The 19,216-nt window shown below is 55.3% G+C and overlaps 7 protein-coding genes across 7 annotated transcripts; 4 read left to right on the plus strand and 3 right to left on the minus strand.

Annotated features, from left to right (window-relative positions):
• Positions 1-1,323: 1,323 nt before the first annotated feature.
• On the minus strand, positions 1,324-2,323 carry IE81DRAFT_291113 (Pkinase-domain-containing protein; the record flags this gene model as incomplete). Its single annotated transcript, XM_025511883.1, has 2 exons — positions 1,324-1,962; positions 2,030-2,323. Coding segments are annotated over 2 exons (933 nt in total), but the record flags the coding sequence as incomplete, so codon positions are not given.
• A 3,069-nt stretch (positions 2,324-5,392) lies between these two features.
• IE81DRAFT_324036 (FMN-linked oxidoreductase) lies at positions 5,393-7,652 on the plus strand. The gene is made up of 2 exons (XM_025514127.1): positions 5,393-6,215; positions 6,291-7,652. The coding sequence occupies exons 1-2, from the start codon at positions 5,867-5,869 to the stop codon at positions 7,397-7,399; spliced, it is 1,458 nt and encodes a 485-aa protein (XP_025369028.1). The 5' UTR covers positions 5,393-5,866; the 3' UTR covers positions 7,400-7,652.
• A 455-nt stretch (positions 7,653-8,107) lies between these two features.
• IE81DRAFT_314478 (SET domain-containing protein) lies at positions 8,108-10,634 on the plus strand (the record flags this gene model as incomplete). Its single annotated transcript, XM_025512507.1, has 9 exons — positions 8,108-8,368; positions 8,513-8,801; positions 8,934-9,208; positions 9,300-9,379; positions 9,478-9,496; positions 9,557-9,640; positions 9,721-9,790; positions 9,892-10,377; positions 10,444-10,634. The coding sequence occupies 9 exons, from the start codon at positions 8,108-8,110 to the stop codon at positions 10,632-10,634; spliced, it is 1,755 nt and encodes a 584-aa protein (XP_025369029.1).
• On the minus strand, positions 10,518-12,130 carry IE81DRAFT_302958 (putative ADE1-phosphoribosylamidoimidazole-succinocarboxamide synthase). The gene is made up of 3 exons (XM_025512264.1): positions 11,865-12,130; positions 11,392-11,776; positions 10,518-11,266 (listed from the first exon to the last, which is right to left on the minus strand). The coding sequence occupies exons 1-3, from the start codon at positions 12,066-12,068 to the stop codon at positions 10,833-10,835; spliced, it is 1,023 nt and encodes a 340-aa protein (XP_025369030.1). The 5' UTR covers positions 12,069-12,130; the 3' UTR covers positions 10,518-10,832.
• Positions 12,131-12,320: 190 nt separating this feature from the next.
• On the plus strand, positions 12,321-14,598 carry IE81DRAFT_324039 (NAD-dependent deacetylase sirtuin-2). The gene is made up of 5 exons (XM_025514128.1): positions 12,321-12,942; positions 13,069-13,374; positions 13,465-13,556; positions 13,640-13,849; positions 13,933-14,598. The coding sequence occupies exons 1-5, from the start codon at positions 12,552-12,554 to the stop codon at positions 14,266-14,268; spliced, it is 1,335 nt and encodes a 444-aa protein (XP_025369031.1). The 5' UTR covers positions 12,321-12,551; the 3' UTR covers positions 14,269-14,598.
• A 440-nt stretch (positions 14,599-15,038) lies between these two features.
• IE81DRAFT_357946 (putative ubiquitin-conjugating enzyme E2) lies at positions 15,039-16,399 on the plus strand (the record flags this gene model as incomplete). Its single annotated transcript, XM_025516699.1, has 4 exons — positions 15,039-15,267; positions 15,410-15,513; positions 15,701-15,830; positions 16,016-16,399. The coding sequence occupies 4 exons, from the start codon at positions 15,039-15,041 to the stop codon at positions 16,096-16,098; spliced, it is 546 nt and encodes a 181-aa protein (XP_025369032.1). The 3' UTR covers positions 16,099-16,399.
• On the minus strand, positions 16,271-19,079 carry IE81DRAFT_367078 (alpha/beta-hydrolase). Its single transcript, XM_025517048.1, has 5 exons — positions 18,475-19,079; positions 17,917-18,333; positions 17,637-17,822; positions 17,471-17,550; positions 16,271-17,392 (listed from the first exon to the last, which is right to left on the minus strand). Exons 1-5 carry the CDS (start codon positions 18,905-18,907, stop codon positions 16,595-16,597), a joined length of 1,914 nt encoding a protein of 637 aa, XP_025369033.1. The 5' UTR covers positions 18,908-19,079; the 3' UTR covers positions 16,271-16,594.
• Between the last annotated feature and the right edge of the window lie 137 nt (positions 19,080-19,216).

The raw sequence follows: 19,216 nt of genomic DNA on the forward strand, positions 1-19,216 counted from the left end.
TGGACGAGTGCGCGAACCGCTCCGACTGCGCGACCCGTAGTTGGGCGTCTGTGCTGCATATCGTTGGGCGGTAATCAAGGCGGCTGTGGCTGCTTGGGCTGGCGTCCGCTCTACATGACTGCCAGGCCCTGCACCCATCCCCACGCCGACCGGTGCGGAGGCTGGGACGTCTCGTCCAGCGCCCATGCCGACGGATCTGCTACCGATCATCACATCTTGCGCCGCGCCCGGCGTCTTGTGCCCACTTGCGACTTGCTCGGGCGCTTGCTGATCACTTTGCGAGCGTGCGAGGTGACGACTTTGGTATGACGAGTCTGACCCGGGGCTTTCGTGCCCTTCCATTGTAGTGTAAAGGTCGATCTGGGCGGAGCCCGAGGGCAGCACGAATCCGTTGCGGTTCTTGGCAGGACTCATGCTGAGACCAGAGGTCGACGTGGCAGCTGTGTTGCTTTGAGAAATATCCTGCTCGACGGGTGTGGTTGTGGACTTCGCGGACATGCTCGAGAGGCTGCTTTTCGCCCTGCGATGAATGATGCTAGCCAAGCTCGGTCGCTTCTCGTGCGCATGGGCAAAGCTCGGCGAGTTTCTGTGCTCTCCAGCCACGCTGCCACTGCTTCCTGGCTTCCGCGCGCCAGCTTTAGCGGCTCCAAACTTGGCCAATTCTGGAGCAACCTCCTCCATGGATGACGTGGACCGCTGTTGGTCGCGATGTCGACGTGTGTCTATCATGGCTGCCCGCGCATTCGCATTCGCGCTCATTGGTGCACCTCCACCCCCAAAGCGAAAAGGGGTCATACCCGTCCCAGCAAAGCTTGCTTTTTGCTCCACTGGCTCTGCTGTCGCAGCGATGGGCTGGGCCACGGTGCTAGCAGCATTGGGATTTGGCAATTCGCTCGCGCTGCTCCCCTTGGTTGTATTTGATGCTACCGGCTGAGGAGGCGGTGGTGCCGGTCGGTGATCCGCAGCGGCTGCTCGCAACGTTGATACTGAGGGTGCCGAGTCTCTACCTGACCGGGCACGACTCAACGACTCAAGCATGTTTGCTGGTACCATGGAGCTGTTGGCAGGTACGGTCTCCACTGCAGGCGTTCCATCCTCGCTGTCGAACAAGCGAAGGAGCGGGTGATCGCGAACAGGACCATGCGCTGTTGCCGAAGCTTCTGAGCTGCCAAACACTGGAGAGGACGTTCCTCGAAAAGTACCAAACTCCCAACCATCTGCGCTGTCGTGCGCATCGAATGCAAACGAGTCTCGATGCCTTCGTCACGATAGAGGCCAGAAGAGGTTAGCAAACGAAGCCGCTAAGTCGTGAGCGTGGCTGACTCACCCGTGATCGCTCAAGTCCGCTGTCTCCGCGCCTAATAGACTCATGCGCATTCCACCAGTCTTGGTCCACGCGTTGTAGTTGGCAATCAAGTCCTTGATCGTAGCAGTCGACGTCTTTGCGAAGCTCTTGATCCACTTGGCCTTGGCCAGCTCATCCGCATTGGGGCGCTCCTTGGGTTCCTCGTTCAGACAAGCAGCCAGGAAGTCCCGCATAAGTTGGGAAAATTGGCCATCGCTCGGGAATCGAGGAGGCTTCGACTTTGGTATGAGCATGATGGCTCGCATTTGCTCTTGGTCGGCATGAGGAGGGTTGCCGCAAGCCATTTCGTAGAGCGTGATGCCCAAGCTCCAGATGTCAGCGCTCTGATCGTACGTCTTGCCCTCTGTGATGACCTCCGGTGCCATCCAATACGGTGTGCCCACAAACGTGCTTCTCTTGCTGTGGACGCTGCTCGAGACAAGCGTGGCCGCCACGCCAAAATCGCAAAGCATGACCCGGCCGGAGTCGGTGAGCAAGATATTTGCAGCTTTGATGTCGCGGTGGATGATACCAGCTTTGTGCAGATAAGCAAGTGCGACCAGTGACTCGCGCATAATCACTCCGCAATATTTTTCTGCCACATGGCCAGCTTTCATCTGTGCACGGCAAACGCGAAGCGTAAGAAGCGGGCCTGACATGCGCGTTTGAGGAAGCGACACATACCACAGTGCGCACGGAGCCTCCTTCCGCAAGGTCCATGACAATCCAAAGCTCGGGACCCTTGAGCCAGCAGCCCCAATACTTGATGACATTCTTGCTATCGGTCTCTTTGAGCTGCGACAAGAGCGCGACTTCTCTCTGAATGTCACTGACGTCATCTTCCGGAGTGTCTAGGTTGACGACTTTCAAAGCAACAGCAGACCCGGTCGACAGATGGATGCCTCGATAGACAGCTCCATAGGCGCCTCTGCCTATCAGCTCTTGGCGTTTGAAGATGGCATGGACTGGTGGTGACTGCGATCGCGGTATCCCGTTTCTGCCGCCACCACCTGGTGGTGGTCGCCCGCTACCTCCACCCGCATTGTCGCCACTGCCTCCCGAACCACCGCCCCATCCCGCAGTCCCAGCTCCAGTGTTGCCAGTGCCCGGCCGTCTTTGCTCGGTGTGTCTAGCCCCATTACTGTGTGGCTGACCTACTCCTGCGTTCCCCGCACCTCCACCACTTGTCGACACTTCGCGAGCTGCTCCATCAATAGCGCTAGGTCCCGCAGCACGACCTGGCGTTGCAGGATTCCCGTTCGGTCTTGCAAAGCTAGCCTTGTGACGTTGCTCAATCGGAGCCAGGCCTTTGTCGTGAGTCGCTGCTGTAGCTTCGCGCTGCACTCGCCGCCAAGCAGCTACTGCTGGGCCCAACGGGCCACCCTTTGCTCTCGCTGCCTGAGGCTCAGGGTGACTAGCTTGGCTGACGAAACCAGCTGTACCGCTACTGGCCGCATCAACATTCCTGGGGCCATCGAGACCTGGCGACAAATTCTGGCGCGCATTCGTCGGTGTCGTGCCTTCCCGCTCCTCGTGGTGGGCAAAAGGCGGCAGAAGCTGCCTCTCAGCGCGAGGTGTGCGCGACTCCGCGCCATCTCTGCGACTTTGTCCTGGCGCCAGAGGCGTCGTCTCGCTCAGCGAGGCATCTGCTGCCCTGCCTTGTATCGTATTCATCGAGATGGTGCTGGGCTCCACGTCGTTGCTCGGCGATATCAGCCCTCCAGCAGAGTTGAGGCTGGTCATGCTTGCCCGCCGCAATGCGCCGCCAGACAGGCTCTTGATGTTCCTAAGCGCTTTACTCGCTCGCCTGCCTGCACTGCCGAGCGGGCCAGGCGATGCCTGTGGATCTGGCGCGAATTCGAAGATATGCTCCGCTGCATGAGAGCCGCCGCCTGGCTGGCTATCGTACACTTCGCTCCTCGATAGTCGATGCCTAGAACTCGTCTTGGAAATCGTTGCGCTGTCGCCCTCGTGTTCTAAAGTTGGCTGCAGTCGGGGAGAACTGATCTTTGCGGAGAGCACAGATAGACGTTTGCCAGACTGCGAATTGGAAGGACTAGGTGTCCGACTAGGACTCCACCAGCTCGGATGAGGCTTCTCCAGTGCGCCTTCCCGCACTAGGGACGCATTTTCTCCACCATCGCCATTTCGAAGCCATGGCGGTACCCATGCATCTTGAGGTTGCCATCGAGCTGATGGAGCACCAAGATCGACGCTACCACTTTCACGCCGCCTGCTGGGTGTGGGAGGCCCATTTGAAAAGGACGAACCGCTGGCCGGACTTACAATGCCAGCGAACTTCAGTTTGAAATCGGCCGAAGCGCGCCTCATGCTACTCCCAGTCTTTCGTACCAAGCTTCCAACATTGATGCCGTTCTCAGCTTGTGCTATCTCCGCATCCCTGCCTTGCTTGAGCGCCTGCAGCATCTCGCTCTCACCGCGGGTCACTTGCCTCCGATGCGATGCATTGTTCGATTGCCTTTGACCTTCAATGCTGGTCTGCCAGCCTGGCAATACCTCTTCAAGCGAAGTCGAGGGAGTGTCCCACGCTGCCTGTTTTGAACCCCATGTACCGCCTCCGCTACTCCCACTGCTACTGCTTGGCGGTTTGAGTGTCTTGACAGGCTGTGGCGGCAATGCCCCGGGCGCTGATGGTCTTCTGATGTCGCGCGGATAGGCACCGCCCAGAGAGTCTTCGATATCGCCGTGGGATATCGCGTTGCTGGTCTGAAACAGAGGCTGAGTCTCTGATCTTGTCAATTTGGCCGGCATGGCGTGATCGGCAGTTGAGTAGGAAGGTCCAGCTAGCCTTGCAAATGTGTCTGCTCTACTGGGCTCGCGATGGCTATCCTCGCGATTTCGGAACGCAGGACCGAGCTGCCTGCGTGGCGTGTTGGCTTGTGAGCTCGGACCAGCTGACATCCCGAAGTGGTCGTCCCGGAAAGGTGCTGCATGACGGCTGCCGCTTGCAACATTTTGATGTGGATAGAAGTGTTGCGCGTCGGGTTCCCTTCTCCAGGGCTGCGTTGCGTTGTGCTCGTCTGCGCCGGGACGTAGCAGAGGGCCATCAGTCCTGGGCACACGTCGAGCGCTAGGGGGTGAGAAGTACGACGTTGTACTGGAAGATAGAGCATCTATTTGCAGGTCCTGTGTGTGGAAACCTGCCATTCTCTGCGGATCGATCACCCTGGCACCGATCGACATTGAGATCGTGTGTGAATGTGGCGGGCGTGATGCGAAGTCCAGAGAGCGCCAAGGATGAGGATCTTGCGCAGAGCTACCCCTTACGGTGAGGTCTTCGGTCAAGACGCGACGGCGAGGTGTCAGCAGGTAGTGGACGATTCAAAGCACCGTATCGTATCTCCGGGACGAAGGGCGAGTGCGACGCTCAGCAACTACAGATGCCGGGGCTTTGCAGAGTGGTAGATGTCTAGGGAAGCTGGACGTCGGATATGACAGTCGTTGCTTCGCGTGCGGGGCAAGAAGTGATCGATAACGAATGATGAACAAGTGGTACGGCAGGGGCTCAGGCTCGCTGATGCTCCTCGTCCACAGCAGGCGTGGCAATCGATGGCTGTGCGTGAAACTCTAGGAGGAGGCGCTGCTTGCAGCAGACTCGATCGAAACGGTCGAGTTGTTGTCGAGACAGGTGCTGGTAGGCCCGCCGCAACCACCCTGCATGCATGATGAGCAGCATATTATACACGGCATCACGCACGCAACCTGCAAAAAGAGACGCGGGCCCGGCTCATAAGCGGGGGGCTGTTCGAATTCTTGTTTGTGAATCAAATAAAAATTTGGCACGAAAATATGCTCCTTTAACAAAACTTGGAGCTCCCCTGAATTCGGGTCGAATTTAGGACAAAGACCTTCTAAGCCCATATGTAGCTTTGGTCTTGTAGTGCTCAGCCTGCGACCTCTTCTTCAGATTGAAATTCGACCAAGCGCTCGCATTGATGCCATTTCACGTGACTCGTCGCACATTGATTTTGGAGTTTTTCCGAGCAGCGTTGCGGTTTCGACATCCCTGCGTGCCCGACGAGAGATTGCTGACTGCTCGAAGGCATCCATGCTCACCACCTCTCTCCGAAGCGATCACTCGGTATTTGTTGTAACACGTCGAGCCAGTGGAAAGCGGATCAGGGCGACGCCTTTTCTGATTCTCCCACAACACGCTCTTCTCTTGCCTCAGTCAGCTCAGCCTGAGATTGACGATTGCGAGCTCCTCCATTGGACAAAGTAAGGCCATCGAGCAAGCCCCTCCATCTCAACGCCTCCGAGGGAATGCCTATAGATCTCGGGCGCCTAGCATCGCATCTACTCCAGCGCTCGCTCGCTGTTGATCGCTTGCCTTCGATCACTAATCGTGTGACAGCGCGCCATTCATCGGCTTTCCAGTCGATCATGGCTCCTTCTGTGGGAAACCTTTCGCCATCTCGCACGCTCAGTGGTAGCGACCATCCTGCAAAGCGGCAAAAGCTAGGTCTTAGCACTGGCAGCGTCGCGATCACAACCTCAAATATGGGTGCAGTGACTGAAAAGGACCTGGCAGCTCTTGATGACGACGACCTTGCTAATTCTTCTTCTACGGATGGCAAGAAGAAGAAGGACGAAGAGAGGGCAGCAAGAAGCGCCGCTCTAGAGATTCCGGGTGTGGTGCCGGAGTCGGAATGGGCAGATTTGCCAAGCGTGCTGAATGCGCGACCCAAGCCGCCCAGGGTAGATTTCAGGACTGGTCTCTTTCTTGCGCCCATGGTAAGGTCTGGACACTTGCCCACGCGATTGCTATCCCTGCAGTACGGCGCTGATTTGGTTTGGGGACCAGAAATCGTCGATCGAGCCATCATGGGCTGTGAAAGGGTTGTCAATGGTAAGTAAGCCTGCAGCTACGGTAGTGGTACTCAGGGGGCTCACACGCACTACATTATGGACTGTATGCGAGCAGAAACGACTGGCATCGTAGCCTTCATCAAGGACGACAAGGAGGTTTTCACCACGCATCCCATCGAGAAAGCACGCGTCATCTTTCAGCTTGGCAGTGCCAATCCGCAGTGGGCTTACGCAGCGATCAAGCGTCTAACGGCGCATAATGACGTGGCAGGCGTGGACCTCAATTGCGGGTGTCCAAAGCCATTCTCTACGATTGGAGGCATGGGCGCACATCTCCTGTCCACACCCGATCTGCTCTGCGATGTGCTTCGAGCTATGCGCAGAGCTGCTCCGCCACACGTCACTGTGAGCTGCAAAATCAGGCTACTGCCAACCAAGGAGGCGACGCAAGCGCTGGTCAGGCAGATCATCAGGACAGGCTGCATCGAGAATCTGACCGTACACTGCCGCACCAAGGAGATGCGACCCAGAGAAGCGGCTCTCCCGAACAGGTTGCAAGAGGTTGCTGAGGTCGTAGCTGAAGAGACGGGAGGCGCGCTGCCTCTTTGCTGTAATGGAGATGCTTGGGATGCCAAGGAAGCTCAAAGCTTGATGCAACTCACGGGAGTCAAGAGCATCATGATTGCCCGGGGAGCAGAAGCCAATCCTTCTTGCTTTCACCCTGACGGGGTAAGAAGTATTACGTCCGAGGTCGCACCACAGATGGTCCGGTATGCTGCAGCGGTGGAGAACGCGTTCCCGAACACCAAATTCTGCCTGTCGCAATTGGCGTACAAGTCGACCTCTTCTTTCAATCCCAAAGCCAAGCCCCTCAAGAACAGTCCCAACAAAAGAGAGATGATCAACTTTAGGGAGGCACTGGCCAAGTCCAAGAGCGATGAGGACCTGGCTCTGGTGTTTGGTGTGGACTTGCACCAAGTCAAGAATACATCTATGGATGACATTCTCAGGCCTGTCAAAGAAGCGCTGGAGAAGAAGCAGATCGCAAGACCTGCAGAGGAGCCAGCAAGCACCATGAAGAGGGACGCGATCGATATAGCGCATGTCCAAGCGGCGAGCGCGAAAGAATCCATCAGGCACACGGAGAACGACACGGAACGCAGCGCCGAGGCTTTGGGTGCTGAAGGAAGCCATCGGACGCTTGAGCACTCTGCTGCTGCCTGATGGACAGAAGCCCTTTTGAGCTAAGACGGTCCACACAAATGTTCAACTTTTGATTTCGAGTTGTATCTTCAGAGCCACCACGCCTCCGCGCCAACTACATCATTGACAAGTCGGGCAACAGGAGGCTCACAAATGTGAATGTAGAAACATGGCTTCCACTTGCAAGTTGCGAGAATGAAGGCGCTCCTCTTGGCCAATTGACTTCGGCAAGAGCCAAGTGCACGAGGGAGACAGCGGCCAGCTCATGTTCACGCACATCATTCTGGTCGAGGTTTCACCTCACGAATGATGTTCACTACTGCATGGAGGTGCTGCTTGCCTGTGTTTGCATCAGCCCTGCTGTGTTCATGATTGCGATTCGCGATTCACATCAAGCAGGGTAATTTACGAATCTTATTCGTGATTATTCACGCGATTGCATGACGGAACAGATCCGTGGACACCGCGGAGAGCTGCCTATTGGCAGAAAAAAGTCTGCATGCACGCGCATCCGCCATTCATCACATTGTGATTGCAAGCTTCGCTGCTTGCCTTTTCGCGATTTCGCATGAATGTCGTTGTCGTGCGTGGGTTGGGTGTTGTGCATCGTTGTGTTCCGGACGGTCATGCCCACTGTTCTTCGTGACTCACAGCTAATCGACGAGTGGCAACTGAGCCCCATTGACGCCTTTGACCCACCCAAAGTGCAGTCCGTTCCCCACCGGCAGGATGGCGAGCAACACACAACACGAGCCTACCCCGGTGGAGCAGTCCTTCCTGAATTGGTTCGAGTCCACAGGCGGATATTTGTCTCCCGATGTTTCCCTGCACGACTTTACGCTGCAGGGCATGGGCAGGGGCATGAAGAGCAACAAGAGGTTGGAAAGGGATGCATTGCTGTTCAGTATTCCCAGGTACATGTTGCTGGGTACCCGAACTTCGACTCTTCCTTCACGAGCTATAGCAGCGGACGAAAAGGCGGCCAGTCTGGTGGGTGCGCAGGCAGAAGGTGCGGCAGGAGCTTCATCAGCATCGTACGGGGTGGAAGAGGCTGCTCGCAAAGCGCAAGCTTGGAGATCCGTTCCTGGCAACGAGGCAAAGGACATTTTGCAACTCTCGCAAGCTCTCTGCGAGGAAGCGCAGACCAATCCTCATCTCTTCACCTGGCAATCGCTTTCCGGCGGCTGGACACAACTGCTGCTCGTCATGCTATGGGAGCATTTCAGATCCACTGCAGAGGGAGGTGCAGCTTTGAATGACTCACTTGCGCCTAGAGGGAGCATGGACGATGAGCAGGATAATGCGGGCGGTAGCGTCGGGCCTTCTTGGGGACCTTACTTTGACATTTTGCCACGAAACTTTGATACGCCCATGTTCTGGGATCGGCAAGAGCTGCAAGACCTCGAGGGCACGACTGTTCGGGGTGAGTCTGGCCTAGGCCCTTGCGCATATACTCACAAGCTCGACACCGAGGATCGTCGCGCTCTACTGCATTTGTGCTGTGTTGCGCTGGGCTGATTATTGTGATCTTCCTCGGTTTCTTTCTCATCTCTAGAGAAGATCGGCTTGGCGGAAGCTCAGCTGGCGTACAGAACGCAACTTCTGCCCTACATTCACGCGCATCCCGATCTCTTTGTCGGATCCAAAGCAAGCGCAAACGCTAGACAAGTGGAGTCGCTGATTTCGACGTACTACAGTGAAGAGTTGTTCCATCGGATGGGCTCTGCGGTGCTATCGAGATCTTTCCATGTCAACTTGCCGGGTCAAGGTGGGCTCGAAGAGGTCGGCGAGGCAGAAGATGGGATGGAAGTGGAGGATGATGAGGATGAGGTGAGCACAACTAAGATGGAGGGAAAATAATCTCTGAGTTTGTCGATGTTTTTCGCCTATCAACGCTCAAGCCCGCTTCTCATCATTGCAGGACGAGGAAGATGGGGAAGGAGAAGGCGAAGAGAATATAAATGACGTATGCATGGTGCCCATGGCAGACATGCTCAATGCGTAAGTGGAAGCTTCGCGTTGATGACGTGATGGTTCGCACGACTGGTTGAGTCTCCTCCTTGCTACGTCCCTCTTCCGGCCCCTTGACCCTTCGCCAGGCGCTTTGAATCAGACAATGTGAGAGCAACATCGACGGAATTGACCCTTGGTGTACTGCTCACACGATCCACTCTGCAGGCGCGGACGTTTTATCATCAAGATGTTCTTGAGATGAGGACCACTCAGGTGGTTGAAGCAGGAGAACAGCTGCTGAACACCTATGTAAGTCTCCCTCAGGCTGTCGAGGAGCGTTTTTTGCGCGTGACAAATGAGAAGACCTTTGCACTTGCTACCTCGGACAGGGCGATCCTCCTAACTGCGATCTGATCCGAAGGTATGGATATGTCGATGAACCCAATGGCGCGGACGTCGGTAAGTGGTGCTCGGCCTGGTTGGTTTGGATGCTCACGGTAATATCGCGCGCAAGACATGCTAACAGCCCTTAGTATGTCTCTGCGCATCGTGTTGTGCAGCTGAGCTACCTGCGACGACGTTGGTTGATGCCTTGCTGTCGCTTGAAGGACTCACGTCGACGACTGCCGTACACGAAACAAGACGCGCAGATTTGCTCTCGCGCCTGGGCTGGACCATCTCCATCGGTTTTGACGAGGTGCACGCGTTGGCGTATTTGTTCCCTCTTTCGCAAGAAGCGCCCTTTGAGCCTACTCCCCTCTCGCCCACCGAGAGGGAGCTGCGATCAGCAGCAGCTTCCATTTCTGACGAGCTCTTGGCTCAGGCTAGAGTGTTGATCATGTCACCAGAGACGCTAGAGAAGCTGAAGAAGAAGGATAAGCTACCTAGCTCGAGGATCGAAGCTAGAGAATTTGTCGATGGGCAGAGCAGGGGCGTCGCAGAGATCATCGCGAGGGCGATCGAGCTGCGCCTCGAGGTGTACCCTACTACGCTGCAGGATAATCGCGCGACGCTCTATGCTTCGCTTTCGACGCACAAGAGACTTGGTACAGATGGAGATATGGCCATAGATCACGATCAGGTTCAAGCTCGACATCAGGTGGAAACGCGAGCGCCTCTCTCTGCTAGGAGGAGGAATGCACTGGTGGTCAGATCCGGAGAGCAGAGCGTATTGATGGATAATCTGAGAGTGCTGAAAGCCGCTGATGAAGCTTCTCGCAAGTTGGAAAAGGGACAAGGCGTGACTTCGGAGAAGAGAAAAGATGCGTCGGAAAGCGCAGGGCACAAGAAGAGCAAGAGGTAGAAGCGCTCTGCTGAAATGAATTGTTCAAACACCTTTTGAGGCTTTGAAGCAGCGCATTGTCTGTGTCTGTCCTGTGCGAAATCTTCACTTGGCTTGCTGCTGTCCGACGGCTGCGCGTGCGCACACACGATCGCCATCACACTCAGCCCAGTGGTGGAGCGACCAGACTGCAGCATTCATTCGAAAGGAGTTTCCCGCTCAATGCAAACCTTGCCACGTTCTGCCCGTGATCCTCTCGTACGCCTCCTGGTATTTGTCCCTGGTATCCAACGCTACCCTATCAGGCAATCTTACACTCTGCCCATCCTTTCCCTTTTCTTTGCCATCCAATCCCTCTTCGATCAACCAATCCCTGACAAATTGTTTATCAAAGCTCTGCTGAGGTTTGCCCACTTGATATTCCTTCGCCGACCAGAACCGCGAAGAGTCTGGAGTCAAGACCTCATCCACCAAGATCAGCTGTTGGGTCGCCTGACCAGTCGAAGGAGAGGTGCTAGAGATCAGACCGAATTCAAATTTTGTGTCGGCCAAAATGATGCCGCGTGATTTGGCGTGTGCTGAGGCTTGTTTGAAAAGCGACAACGCTGCGCTTTCGACCTCCTTGGCTAGGTGTGCACCTATCAGATCCGCGACTGATGCGCGGGCAAGAGACAAAGTTGCGAGCGAATGTTAGAGGAATGTACGTGTGACCCGGAAAGAGCGAGCGTGGAACCCGTCAGGGAGATTGGCAACCTGCCCCGTCACGACCGATACTCACCTTTGTCGGGATGAATATTTTCATCGTGCGATCCCTGCTCAGCTTTGGTGCTGGGTGTGAAGATGGCTTGGGGAAACTCCTGGCTCTCCACCAGTCCTTCCTGCACCTTGATCCCGTGCACCGTCCCGCTCTTCTTGTACTCCTTCCACGCGCTGCCCGTAATGTATCCCCTCACAATCGCCTCGATGGGCAACACTCTGGCTCGTCTGACCAGCATGCTGCGATTTGCTACTTGAGAGGATACGGAGGAGAGCGCGGATTGGAGTGCGGCGGGAAAGGAATGAAAGGAATTCGATAGAACGTGAGATGGAAGGATGGAAGGTGTGAGCAGGTCGAACCAAAAAGTGGAGAGGGCGTGCAGTAGCGGGCCTTTGGATGGGATGCCCTGTCGGCCGGTGTTGCGATTGCGCAGATTTGGGCCAAGCAGAATGGTCAGGACACACCGCTGCCTTTCGCTCTCACCCAACACTCACATTTTCCAGGATCACATCGAATGCGCTGATGCGATCCGTTGCTACGAAGAGTATGGCATCTCTGTACTCTTCGCCCAACCTTCCAGCATCGACTTCGGAAGACAGGACGGGTCCAGCATCGTACAAATCTCGCACTTTGCCTTTTGCGAGCAGGGGCAAAGGTAAAGAGGTGCTGATCAGACTTGCGGGAGCGGCTGATGACATCTTGTGCAGCGTGTGGTGGAGTAAGAGGATGGAGTGTGCAGGCGCATGGCATGCCAGTCCTGTGCAGCTCGGAATCACAATTTTGAATCAATCTGGTGACTCGCAGTCAAAAAGCAGCTTCGAAGTGTGCACATTCAAAGCACGTGATTTTGCATTCAAGTGGCTGTCATTCAATTTGAGGATATTCACGATTCTTGATTTGGGGTATAGGTAAAGTACCTACCGTATGCATGCAGTTAACCGTGTAGTAAAGTTTTGAGTGGACCTCCACCCGGCACGGACAACCACATCAGCGGCACAAGCCCACTCCCCTTTACCGGGCACTCCCGACGTTCACACGACATTCGCCATTCTTTTTGATCCTACCCTGTCAATACATCTCGGCTGACTTCTGGGCAGCATAAGCGCCAATCATTTGACCTGAGCCGCGTCTATCCCCTCTCTTTCGTCAAAGTGAAGCTGCCAGCACTGTTGGCGCGCGTCATGTCCCGCAACGGCTCGAGCGATCAGTCGAAGCTGGGGCCCTTCTCACACCTGGTCGCGCAAGGTGCATTGCCCACTTTCGACACGTTCTTAGACCTCTTCAGCAGCAGCAGCAGCAGCAGCGCTTCCTCCACATTTCCCGAAACATCCCACGCATCTGCTTCCTCATCTCAGAGCTCCAAAGCGACTCAGAGCGCGGGTCAAACGTGGTCTGCGAGCAAACCTCCATTCAAAAACATCCTCATCCTCTCCGGAGCTGGCACCTCCACTTCTGCTGGCATACCAGATTTCAGATCGCCAGGAACCGGATTGTATGACAATTTGAAAAAGTACGATTTGGCTTACCCCGAAGAGATTTTTGGGCTCGATCTGCTCAGAAGCAGACCTGAAGGTGAGCTGTGTGCTGGGTTCTGCTGCGGGTGAAAGGGCCTCGCTGGGTAGACTTGATTCTTGAATTTACACGCACGAAGAAGCGCTCACTGGCCACATCCCACCATCGCGCTTATTCCAATTGCAGCCTTTTTCACCCTCTCGCGAGAACTGTACCCTGGGAAATACGCACCAACCTTGTCTCACACTTTTTACAAGCTGCTGGCCGATGCAGACGTGCTCCTTCGCATCTTCACCCAGAACATCGACACGCTCGAAAGGTTGGCAGGTCTAGATGACGACAAGATCGTGGAGGCTCATGGCAGCTTTGCTAGCGCCAAATGTATCGAGTGCGAAAAGAGCGTGGAGGAGGAGTGGATGAGGCAGCATTGCTTGGAAGGAAAGGTGGCGAGGTGCGAGGCTTGCGGAGGCGTTTGCAAGCCAGACATTGTCTGTGAGTAGGGGGAGAGGCAAAGCGAGCTTTGCAAGGCGAGGTAGTCAGCGCTGATATTGTATTTGCATCATCCGCTGCTGCTCCACCAAGTCTTTGGTGAAGCTTTACCTGAACGCTTCATCGATCGGCTCCAGGACTTGCAGAAAGCCGATTGTCTTTTGATTCTCGGTACCTCACTTAAAGTGAGGAGGTGGCCTAGTCGCGTTCGACTGTGCATTTTTACGAGCTCATACTGAACCTTTGCGCTCCTGCTCGCACCTCACAGGTGCATCCGTTCGCCTCGCTCATTACCCGCGTGCCGCGACACATTCCGAGAATTCTCATCAACCTCGAAAAGGTGGGCGATGATCAGTGGGGCGGATTGGACTTTGACGGCGATTATGTTGAAGAGCCGGAAAGAGTCAGGGATGTTTGGAGCGGGGAAAAGAAGATCGACGAGGTGGTGAGGCAAATTTGCAAGAGGCTCGGATGGGAGGTGAGTGGAGAGGGAGAAGCATCGAATAGTGTGCTTGCGCCGAATGTCGGGCCTCACGCGGACGACCAACTCGTCTCGACCAGGATGAGCTCCTACGACGGAACGCGGAGACGCGGCGAAAGATTCTGGGTGGCGATGAAGTATTTGCCGAGGATGGAAAGGCCGCATCGACGGACAAAGCCGCCGAGACGACAGGCGAAGCGACCACTGATCTCTCTGCAGCAAAGGAGAGCGCGCAGCACATCGCCAAAGATGTGGCCGACCAGTCTGTCGCCGGGCGAGAGGCACCTACGGCGGGCGCACACTTGGCGAAGGAGAAGACAGGCGAAGGCTTGGGAGATGATCTTAGCCAGGGCATCAAGCAGCTGGACATTGAGAAGAGGGAGGCTGAAGAGAAAGACAGAAGAGCTGGACTCTGAAGCGAGCGTCGCTCATCTTGAGGCGGCCACAGCCACGAAATTTGGTGCATCTGAAGGAAGGGCGGAGTGGCACCCTCTGCTCTGCAGCTGCCCTCGTGTCGCACACTCCCATTCTGTGACTGTGTGCCGCATATGTGCATTCATGCCGCCCCCTCCCATCTCCCGGCTCCTTTTGAAAGTTTCTTGCCGATACTAGGCTTGATCCAGATGCATTGCCTACTACCCACGTGTCGTGAGCTCTTGGTCTCGCGATGCTCCTTCTCTTCTTTCACAAAGTTCATCGCTTGCTGTAGAGAATGCACGAATTTCGGAGATCTATCGCTCACCTCGCTGTGGTGATGAGAAGCTGCTCGGACTTTCCAGCGCTTTGCGAATCGCGATAAATGTGAATGTCCCTGGAGTCGGTGGCATCATTCATTCACCAGTCGTCATGCTCCCTCCTCCCCTCCACCTTGCCAGCTGCGAAGTCAAAGCCGGCTATTTGCTTTAGTGTCTTCCCGGCCCGGCACGCATGTGCACGCATACGTGCGCGTCTTTATCCATGCAGCAGACTCGGCTGGTCGGAAACGTGAGTGCCGCACCAGCGCGAGAGGCAACACAAATCTTGCACACGCGTACCTACCATACATGCAGCCACTAACATCGACCCTCGTGTCTGTCTCTCTCTCTCTCTCTCTTCATCCATCGCTGATCCCATCAGTTCGCACCGATTCGACCTCGCTTTGATCTTGGCATTTCCCCAAACACAGCATGCCATTCTTTATCCCACCATGACCACCTCCGTCTCAAGTTCATCGACCATCAAGCGTCTTCTCAAAGAGTACTCTATCATTCGTTCCGAACAAGCCAAACTCGAAGCGAGCGGATCGGAATGGCAAAGAGAAGAGGGAATCGGGAAGAATTCTTGTCTGTTGGAATTGAGACCTTGGGATTCGGAAGAGGAAGATCTGTTCGAATGGACCGCTACCATTTTGGGACCCGAGGGTGGATGTTACGAAGGTAAGTGACGAGCATCGGATATGAGCACAGCAGGCTCGGAGTGTGTGGAGAAAGGGAGAAGGACAGAGAGAGAGAAAGAGGCTGCTGACTGAGTGTTTCGGCATTTCGATTTCCCTCGCTGCGCGTTGCTTGCTCTTACTAGGAGGCCTCTTTAGGCTCTCTATCGTCATCCCACCCGCTTATCCCACTCGACCACCCAGCATGTCCTTCAAGACCAAAATTTGGCATCCCAATGTTCACTGGAAGGTACGTACATTGCCATCTCAGCAGCATGATATCGAAGCATTTGCATCTTGCACAAGCCGAGGCTCAGAGCTCGAACTCCCGCAGCACGAAAAGGGAGAGGTTTCCGACAGAAAGAAAAACTTTTTGACTGACAAGCCCTCTCTCTCCCTCTCTGCGTCCCTTTCTGGCACGTGCTCACTTATCACAGACAGGAGAGATCTGTTTGGATGTGCTCTCTTCTCAATGGACGCCAGCTTGGACGCTCACGTCGGCCTGCACGGCCGTCATAGCTCTGCTAGACGCACCAGAAGCCGATTCTCCTCTCAATGTGGATGCGGGTAAGTTCGGTGTGCGTCTGGTCTCCTCTCATCTCTTGTGCTGCCGAGCGCACGCTTCGCCGTGCACATTGGCGAGGCTGCAAAAGTCTTCATCTTGCACCTTGACCAACTTCCCAAATACAAACAAAAGCTGATCTCATCTCACAATCCGCTTTCCGCATCCCTTGCGTTGCCTCCATGTGCAGCGACTGTGCTGCGCACCGGAGATCGCAGCGCTTACGTCTCTGCGGCGCGCATGTACACCCTCCTGCACGCCTATGACACCTAAACATCCAAAAAGATCAGGCTGCGACGGGGTTCGGGAGGATCACAGCGCTGGCTGCAGCTTGGTGATGCTGAACTGGGCATCTCGCGCCTGGAGGATGTCGGCTTAGACCAGCGCACTTGCTCCCAGTGCGTTGCCATTGAGCGGCTGTGTGCGTCTATGAGAGGACCGCAAAGTGCCGTCGCAGGTGCAAGATATTAGCGCAAGAAAGCTTCATAGACGGCAAGACACAGTTGGAGAGAAGGTCGTCATGCGTGGCATTACAGGGCAGGTGGTGCATCTTCCCGCTTCCCGAGTCAAAGTAAAAGATGAAGAAAAGGTGGCAAGGAATAGAAAGAAAAGGGGAAAACTTTGCGAACAAGTGCAGTCCGAAAGGAGAGAGAATGCAGCACGAAATCGAACCGTGAAAGACAGGAATCGTGCTTTGGGTGCTTAGAGCGACTCCAGAGTGGCAGCTGGTGCGAGCACGCCCGGTGCATGCGTCGACTGCAACGCATACTTAGTCTGTATCGACCAGTCTAGCTTCTTGAGGATTTTGGCCCTTCGAAATGGCCCGCTCGTTCGGGTCCACAGCCTCGTCCGGCTTGGCGGGGAGCTTCCTGCCCGCCTCCTTCTCCTCTGGATACATCGGTCTTGTAGATTCGAGATCCTCCAGAATGTCCCAGAAACACCACTCTACCGCATCGCAAGCCCAAAAGTGGTCGCAATGTTCAGCTTCTTCCTGCCTCTTTGCTCTGATAAGCTTGACATCCTTCTCCACCGTCTCTAGGCGTTCCAGCAGAGGGTCTGTCAAGACCAAAAAGTCCATTCCTCCCGAGTATATGGCAAGAGGAGGGAATCGCTTGTCGTACCACTTTCCAGACGTAGGATCCAGAGTGCAGCCTCTTGACGCGAACCCGCCTTTGCCTGCCCACCAGTAGATCGAGGCAGAAGAGACTGGCTGTGGTGTGAACCTGAACATCTTTGGCTTGCGCCTCTCCAACCAATTGGCATCCGTCCAAGCAAACAGGAAGGCGAACATTTGATATCCGAGCAGAGCATAGGGATACGCTGGCGTCCAGTCGTACGACTGCTTCATGAGGGGAATGAAATCAAGCACTCCAAAGAATCGCTTCCACGTCTTCCACTCCAAATTTCTGAGCGTCGTGAATGGAAAGCAGCTGGTCAATGGTCCTGCGTAGACTGCAGGTGCGAGTGCTCCAAAGTAGGTGAGCCTCTCGCCGAGCTCAGGTACCATGCCCCTGCTCAAGCTGATGAAAGCTGTGCCATTGCCCTGAGAGTGGCCGATGAAGCCAATCTAGAGGTGTGGAGAGGGGCCAGGGTGGATTGGTCAATTTCGTTCCGGACACTTGGAAGGACGCGTGTGAGCACTCACCTTTTCGTAGCCTGTCTCTTTGCATACAAAATCCACAAGTGCTGGCAGGTCGTAGATCGCAAGCTCACGAATGTTATAGTCTTTGGTACGCGACGAGTGAAACACACCATTAGCATACGTTCCGTGCTCTTGAAGGTGCGCCATTAGGTTAGTCGCATTGACTCACCCCAGAATCGCGGGTCACTCCTGGAGAAGCTCTTGTGGCCCATGTCGAAGACGCCGCGATTGTTGCCCAGAAACACTTGATAACCTCCTTGCCTAGCAAGCCAGAACGCCAAGCTGCGCTCTTCGGAGGTCACGAAGGAGCCGCTGGATTGGAAGAGGCCGTGCATGATCAAGACTGGAAAGCCGCCTGGCGGCGCCGCAGAAGGAGCAGAGCATCATTGATTCGTGGTTAGAATTGAAAGTGCGTGCTACGGCAGCTCAGAAGCAGACCACCGACTCACCTCTGCCATCACTATGCCTCTCGTGCGCCCTGGTAGGATCCACTACGCGATGCACCCTCAGGTAGTATCCGTCAGCAGTCTCTACAGTCTCATTGACGATTTCGAATCCAGCAGACTTCGCATAGTACCTGACGTCCTTGACCAAAGCTTCCTGTTTCCATCTATGGGGATCGTCCCATCCTCTAGGTTCGTACTTGTTCTGACCCGTGAGGTATCGGGGTATGGCAGCTAGGACACGAACGCTCAGCGCCCATATAACTACGAGGATGAGGAAAACGGACGAGAGAGTATTGGCAATCGTCTGGCTGATGAGGATCCGCGTCCTCGAGTACAACGTCGGCTGCGCGTATGCTGCCGGCCAGGCACCGCCTCGCCTGGCGAAGATATTTCCTTGATCCCCCATTTGAAGTGTAGGTCCTGCGAGGGGGCGTGGGTGGTTGAGATGCGAGTGATAAGCACCTGTGTCTGAGCAAAGCGGGAAGTTGCATTCTCACGCCGCTCCCTGGAGGTGAGGAAGCGGCGCGAGACTTGCTCGTGTGCGCCACAGCTCGTACTTACTCTCATAGCCCGTGGGCGGATGTGTGAACAAGCTGGCATTTTCAGCCGCTTCCACCGAAGGTTTGTCCACTCTCACTCTGACGCTAGCAGCGCTAGCAGGTCTAGAGATAGCACTACCAGAACCGCCGGTCGGATTTAAATCGATACCAGTGGACTCTGCGGACTCTCTGCCGATGGGTGAAAAGGTGCCTACGTTGAGAGAGGAGAGCGTGTTGCTGCCGCTGCCGCTGGCAGGGTTGCTGGAACCGTGGATTGCGGGTGAAGAACCGCCGGAAGAAGCAGTGCCGAATTGAAACGACGTAGGAGAAGTGGCTTTGGAAAGATGTGAGCTGGTGGTCGCTGAGGAACCATTTCGCGAAGATGCCTGATTGGCTATCCCTCCCGTATCGAAATGTGTCGGCTGCGTAGAGCCAGAAGTGGATGAAGGCGGCATCTCTCGCGGCCGACCCTCTTGTATGAGTGCGCAGGGTACGTGTTGGCGGGCTTGTAAATCGCTTTGTGGATGATCGTGACAATCTTGGTATGACAGTCTGCGCCAAAGGGAGTCTGATTGAATGAAGATGGACGTGAGTGCGACCGAAAGCAAGTCGCGGGTTACGTGCGTGACTGCGTGGAGGTCAATCCGATGAGCCTGGCCAATTGTGAATTCACGACGATTGCCTGCCTGCCTGCCTGCCGACCAGCCATACAGTAAAGCATAGCAGCATAGCGTGAGACGGCGATCTCGTCACTTGGAATCTCA

The sequence above is a fragment of the Ceraceosorus guamensis genome (assembly GCF_003144195.1).
Source record: "Ceraceosorus guamensis strain MCA 4658 unplaced genomic scaffold IE81scaffold_36, whole genome shotgun sequence".
In the NCBI taxonomy this organism is placed as follows: Eukaryota; Fungi; Basidiomycota; class Exobasidiomycetes; order Ceraceosorales; family Ceraceosoraceae; genus Ceraceosorus; species Ceraceosorus guamensis.

Excerpts from the sequence above, each read along its gene's own strand:
- IE81DRAFT_324036 (XM_025514127.1), top strand. The coding sequence starts at position 5,867 with ATGGGTGCAGTGACTGAAAAGGACCTGGCAGCTCTTGATGACGACGAC. Across the intron at positions 6,216-6,290 it reads CTGTGAAAGGGTTGTCAATG|AAACGACTGGCATCGTAGCC; the intron begins GTAAGTAAGCCT and ends GTATGCGAGCAG.
- IE81DRAFT_302958 (XM_025512264.1), bottom strand. The coding sequence starts at position 12,068 with ATGTCATCAGCCGCTCCCGCAAGTCTGATCAGCACCTCTTTACCTTTG. Across the intron at positions 11,777-11,864 it reads TCGATGTGATCCTGGAAAAT|GGCATCCCATCCAAAGGCCC; the intron begins GTGAGTGTTGGG and ends ACCGGCCGACAG. Across the intron at positions 11,267-11,391 it reads AAATATTCATCCCGACAAAG|TCGCGGATCTGATAGGTGCA; the intron begins GTGAGTATCGGT and ends CCCGCGCATCAG.
- IE81DRAFT_324039 (XM_025514128.1), top strand. The coding sequence starts at position 12,552 with ATGTCCCGCAACGGCTCGAGCGATCAGTCGAAGCTGGGGCCCTTCTCA. Across the intron at positions 12,943-13,068 it reads GCTCAGAAGCAGACCTGAAG|CCTTTTTCACCCTCTCGCGA; the intron begins GTGAGCTGTGTG and ends TTCCAATTGCAG. Across the intron at positions 13,557-13,639 it reads TTCTCGGTACCTCACTTAAA|GTGCATCCGTTCGCCTCGCT; the intron begins GTGAGGAGGTGG and ends CGCACCTCACAG.
- IE81DRAFT_367078 (XM_025517048.1), bottom strand. The coding sequence starts at position 18,907 with ATGCCGCCTTCATCCACTTCTGGCTCTACGCAGCCGACACATTTCGAT. Across the intron at positions 18,334-18,474 it reads TCCGCCCACGGGCTATGAGA|GACCTACACTTCAAATGGGG; the intron begins GTAAGTACGAGC and ends GCCCCCTCGCAG. Across the intron at positions 17,551-17,636 it reads GAGTGACCCGCGATTCTGGG|ACTATAACATTCGTGAGCTT; the intron begins GTGAGTCAATGC and ends CGCGTACCAAAG.